At 31.6% G+C, this 5866-nt stretch overlaps 1 protein-coding gene across 1 annotated transcript in view; it reads left to right on the forward strand.

The window, feature by feature from the left end:
- The window catches only part of LOC111711146 (transient-receptor-potential-like protein), a 12370-nt gene extending 6951 nt beyond the window's left edge, over positions 1–5419 (forward strand). The window contains exons 6-19 of the mRNA XM_023485415.1: positions 233–330; positions 1326–1375; positions 1451–1487; positions 1939–2020; positions 2332–2373; positions 2593–2669; positions 2844–2909; positions 2969–3067; positions 3122–3247; positions 3351–3474; positions 3556–4792; positions 4847–4922; positions 4984–5037; positions 5098–5419. Coding sequence (XP_023341183.1) covers positions 233–330; positions 1326–1375; positions 1451–1487; positions 1939–2020; positions 2332–2373; positions 2593–2669; positions 2844–2909; positions 2969–3067; positions 3122–3247; positions 3351–3474; positions 3556–4792; positions 4847–4922; positions 4984–5037; positions 5098–5136 — 2207 coding nt within the window. The 3' untranslated portion in view covers positions 5137–5419. The remainder of the gene's footprint in view (positions 1–232; positions 331–1325; positions 1376–1450; positions 1488–1938; positions 2021–2331; positions 2374–2592; positions 2670–2843; positions 2910–2968; positions 3068–3121; positions 3248–3350; positions 3475–3555; positions 4793–4846; positions 4923–4983; positions 5038–5097) is intronic.
- The last annotated feature ends 447 nt before the right edge of the window (positions 5420–5866 follow it).

The following is a 5866-nucleotide window of genomic DNA, read 5'->3' on the forward strand; positions in this document are numbered from 1 at the left end:
ATCCCCCCCCCCCTTGTTTTTTGCCTCAGACATTTTTTGACTTTCTGGGAGTAGTAATTTAAAGGATTTTCAATTGTTTTTATGCTTGGGTAGGATACAGGACGGTAAAAGCTACAGATCTAAAAACTACAGTTTTCAAAACCCATAATAAATGGATGTAGAGTTACATATGGCATATCTTACTATTTGACCAAAAAATATTTTATAAATTTCCCCTCTTGGAATATTCTAGAATGTGTTGAGAGTGAACAAACTGAAGCCCTGAGACTTATTCTTCACTGGATTAAATTTGAGATTTCAAATCTGGACAAGTTTAAAAATGTTATGAAGGTAGGAGAGATAATTCTCTAGTTTAAAAATGTTTTGAAGGAAGGAGAGATAATTATCTAGTTTAAAAATGTTATGAAGATAGGAGAGATAATTATCTAGTTTAAAAATGTTATGAAGGTAGGAGAGATAATTATCTAGTTTAAAAATGTTATGAAGGTAGGAGAGATAATTATCTAGTTTAAAAATGTTATGAAGGTAGGAGAGATAATTCTCTTAAAAACTGGTTTTTGGTCAATACAGTCACAGTGAGACCCATTATACTAATTAGAATAATTAGGCGACATTTAAGCAAAATTGTTAGCACTTAATGTACTGTTACCCGTGTCCTAGAGATCTCCCATGTTTAAGTAAAATTTGTCTGTGTACACTGCACAATTGCTTTGTTTAATATGAATTAAACTGTTTAAAATCAACTAAAATTTTAAATCTAACAGTCGTCTTTCTATTCCACAGTTTCGTTGGTCTCACTGAACAAACAAAAAAGATCTAAACACACATGGTCAGTGATAACCAGAAAACTATGAAATAGGAAAACGATTTTTAAACTCAAGTTTGGACTAAAACTAGTTCAATGAACATTAGACATAGCAATTGTACAGTGTAAATAGACCCTTATTACTTATATTGTGCTTTGCTAAATTACTAGTAAAAATATTTGCTTTGTAACAACATCAAAACACTTAAGTATTGCTAAAATGTCGTCTTTCTATTCTATTGTTTTCTGGTTATCACTGTAGTAAAACTCTTTGCTGTGTAACAACATCAAAAACACTTCTTACTTAAAGTATTGCTTTAAAGTCGTCTTCCTAGTTCACAATTTTCTGGTTGTCACTGTATTCCTTTTTTTAATCAGTCAAAAGCTGACCAAATCAAATAAAACAAGAATATGTCGGTTATTTATGAAAACTTAACAATTGATTTTGAATCTTTTGTTTTTGCTTTTCTATAAATCCAATAGGACCATTATCATTGTCATAATAATTTGATTATTTCAGAATTGGGAAAATCAGCAAATGTTTGATAGTGGGTCGGAAAGTGGTTTCAAGTGACAATTTTTTAAAATTTTTTACAAAAAAACTTTAAACTTAATATTTACAGCTTTTAAATAACTGTATTCTAGGAAGAATAATGCAGCCCTGATTCGAGCTTGTGAAAAGGTGAAAAGTATATATTTCAGAAATAGAAAGTTTTAATTTTGAAACTTTAGGCAAAATAATCATTAAATCTTTGATTTGAGGTTAGGTCAGGTCAACTGAAGCTTGCGACAAAATACAATCATGATACCTTCTCGATCAGGAGGAAATATCGGTCCCACGACGTTTAATTATATAGCATTGCGAACCAAAATAATAGTTTTATTAATAATCAAAATTCTATTTTATAAAATGTGAGGTTGTTAATCGTTTTTTAAAACGATCGCTTTTCGTTTCGTTTAAAAGAAAAAACTATCGAGTTTGAAAAAATGTCGCTAAAAAATTTGAGTTTTAACTAAAAGTCATCGTTTTTGATCATTAAAAATTAAAAACGAATTTGGTTGAACGAAACGAAAATTTTTACAAAAACAACATTATTTTAAAAAATGATCTTTTTCATGATATTTTCTTACAGGATGTGTTTGAAATGGTTTATTCGTTTCTTGATTATGGATTTGATATTGATGATCATCACTTCAAGCTATGCGAACTTTCAGGAATTAAGCCTTTAGATTATTTTTAAAAGATTTCTAAAATTTACAGTGATAAACCAGAAAACTCTGAAATATGAAAACGATTTTTAGGCTCAAGTTATGACTTTAAATAGTCCAATAAGCAAGGGAAAAAGCACTTGTGCATAGTATATGGACCCATTTTACTTAATTAGTGATTTAACAAGTGCTTTGTAAGTCCATCAAATTCACTGAAGTATTGCTAAAAATTCGTCTGACTAATTCAGAGTTTTCTGGTTATCACTGTACTTAAAAGTTTTACCCTTTGTAAGTAATAATCAGTTTGCAAATTATAGGAATGCACCAAACTTTTAAACCCTATGAAACAGTTATCAAAGGTAAAGCTTTAAAAAAAGTCATCATCGTATGTATCAATACAATGAAGACGACTTTTGATTTTAATTTTTGATTTCTACCATGCTTTTAAACAGCATTAAAACATGTAAACATAACAAAGAGAGGCTGTCTAATAATAGCTTAACTTAGTTTATATATATGTATATATATATATATAATAATAAATATACAAATATAATAAAAACTATTTTTTTTTATAGTAAACAAATGGAAGAAATTTAACTTATGCTTGAACACCGAGGACGAAGATCTTAATGACACACTTAACCTCTTTAAGGTTATTGTGGTTATCATAAAATAATTTTTATAAAACTATTGTGCACTTTATCATTCATGCTCAGTTCCTGCTCAATTTCATTAAAGCATTCTGTCCCAAAATTTTAACGCACTTTGAATAAAAATTATAGTGTTCAAAAATATAGTTATTAAAAAAAACGAATTCTAATTTCAGAATTTTTACGCCACCTCCAAACCAGCGTATATGATTGCTGAGTTTCTCATCAACTTGGAAAACAAGGTAGCTAGCTCCCAAACCACAAATTGAAAATAAAAATCTAATTTCTCTTTATTTTACAGATGGTTGATTTGAATAAAAATGACCCGATATCAGAAGCCTTTCATAATGTCCACATAGCGCGCAGTAGACGCAAGCAGTTTGTTGAATATGAGAACAAGGTGATAGTTTTATTTTTTAGTTTTATTTATAACCTTTTTTACCTCTATTTGTAGTTCAGAATGGTTGAAGATGAAGGGAAATCATTTGTAGTGAAAATGTTAGATCTCTGCAAAAATTCTGAGGAAGCAGTCAGTTTACTAACTACTGATAACAAACTTAATCACTACTTCAAACCTGAGGTTTTGCTTTTAAACTTTTTTAATTCAAGTATTGATTTTTTTTGTAGATTTTTACTTCTACTCAAAGGTAAAGCCACTTAAGAATTAACAAGGGATAGTTTAGGCATCTCAGATGCTTCAGTACCCTCGCCTTCAGATGGCGGTTGCCGATGTTCACATGAGTTTTGTTGCACATGATTATTGTCAACAAGCGCTTCGGACTTGTTGGCTTCGTTCGGATCTTACCGGTACATTTTACTTTATATAATTCTCAACATTTTAATCCATAATTGTGGTTCATTCAGTGATAAATATCTACATATTTATAGGTGATGTTCTTCCTTGGTCAAACGCAAATGTTTTGGACAAAATTCTGTATGTCTTGAAAAGCATTATTCTTCTGCCTTTCAGTATTTTGGCATTTGTTGTTCTGTGCACTGTATATGGTTATCATGATCTTGAGAGATTTGAGCCTGGAGACAAGCCTAGATATAATGGAATCCCGAACACGCTGAAGCCTATTATCACCTTCTTTACTGTACCAATGAATCGTTTCATAGCCAGTATGATGTCAAGCACAGTTTATCTTGCTCTTATGATTTTAGTCATCTTAAACCCGCTGGATGTAAAAGGAACTGTGGATGTTGACTTCTATGACTACCTTCTACCAATTTATACTTTTGCCTTCCTTTGTGAAGATATCAACTTGTTGATCTTTCACTCCAAACTGAAATCAAGGAAGGACAGTCTTTGGTATGCCTTATTTTCCCATGCAGTTATCTTCATTGGGGCCTTGATGAAAACTTTGGGATTTGTTATTGAGTGCATGAAACAAAACCATGACTTTAAAGGGATGGCCATATTGGAAGGTTGCACTGCTGACGATCCTGCTCTGTTTGACAAATGGAAATCCCCGGTTATATACGGGTATGGACTTTTAGGTGTCGGAATAGTTATGGGAACTTTGCGGATCCTACACTATAGCCAACTTATCCATAGCATTGGACCGTTGATAATTTCCATCAAGAGCATTTACAGAGATGTTATTCTTCTTACCTTTGCATATTTGATATTCCTAGTATCTTTTACACTTGGATTATCTTTTATTCTAGAGTTGACTCGGAATGAACCTTGTTTGAATGAGGATCCCCCAGGTGCATATGATGCTGACACCACATTCACCAATGTGACCGGTCTTCGGGCTACTTTTAAAGCAGCCTTGTGGAGTTTGTATGAACCGGGTCATCCTGGCATTATGGGCTGTTCTACAGGATTTCCTAGATACTTGGGGATGGCCATGTGGGGGTTGTTCCAATTCATCATTGTCATTATTCTTCTCAATATCCTGATTGCAATGATGAATGCTACCATGGCTAGCATTCAACAGGAAAAGATAGAGCAATGGAAATTTGCCCGTACTGAAATTTGGCTGAAGTACTTTGACAAGCAACTAGTGCTGCCAATACCTTTTAATCTGATAGAATTAACAATCCACATTATTTCTACAATCTACAGAAATTTCATGGGAAGAAGAAATTCTGAAATTGGAAGGAAAGAGCCCCAAAGGTTAGATGTTTTGTTTTGTTGCATTTTTTGTTGTTAAAACTGGTAATGTTGTAGGGAAAAAATCGATGAACTGGTTAGTCATCTCTGTAAACGATATCTGAACATGGTGGAGGACAGTAAAGAAAATGAGGTACAAATAATTTAGGTTGAAGTCCGAACTTCCAAAAATCTAAAAAATTATTTTTTCCTAGGTTACCAAAGAAGATTTGGATAATGCTAAAAAAGACATCACCAACATATTTCAGGTTTAAAAATATTAAATTCAATTTCAAATTTTTTCCTAAATGACATAATTTTTTTTTCAGAGAAATTCCTTCATGAATAGCAAATATTTGAGGCCCTGACTCGCCTTTTGCTGCAAGCTTTACTTATCAATTTTGATTTTGAAAACATAAAATTTGTTTAGATTAACTAGCTAGCTGGTTCAAATTGTAAAAAATAATAAACATATATTTACAAATTGCTGTGCACAGTGCACACTGCACATGATAAATAGAATAAGCTCGAAAGAGAATAATAAGATATATCAGTTTGATGTTTTTCAATAAACAACTGATGATATGCTACTAATATGCAATGAATATACACAACAAAAGGATAGTTTACAAAAATATACAACTAATATACTCCTAATATACAAAATAATGCTTTAGAATTTGTTATTAATGTTTGGTAAAAATTGATTTAAGTAAGAAATCATTGTGCTACTTAATTGACGTAATTTATTAAGCCTACTTAATCTTAATTTAAAGGGACTGTACAAGTAATTTCAAATGAACCTTTGTTTATAGAATGGCATGTTCGATTTGAAACGGTGCCCTTTATACTAGAATCTCTCTAGAAGCTGTTTTGACTTATTTACTATAAAGCTTGTATCTGTACTTAATACAGCTTGCTCTAGTTAGTGTCAGTGCTTAGACCTGCGAGTAACTAGGCAGAACAAAAAAGTGTCCAAATCTGACAAGTTCCTTCATTGACTCTGCAGCAGAAACTACAATTGAAAATTATTAATTTTCAGCTTTATAAAGCAGGATATTTCACTTATCCTTGAGTGGACAAAGGTTTAAATGGTAC

This window comes from Eurytemora carolleeae, unplaced genomic scaffold (assembly GCF_000591075.1).
Source record: "Eurytemora carolleeae unplaced genomic scaffold, Eaff_2.0 scaffold1123, whole genome shotgun sequence".
Lineage (NCBI taxonomy): Eukaryota > Metazoa > Arthropoda > Copepoda > Calanoida > Temoridae > Eurytemora > Eurytemora carolleeae.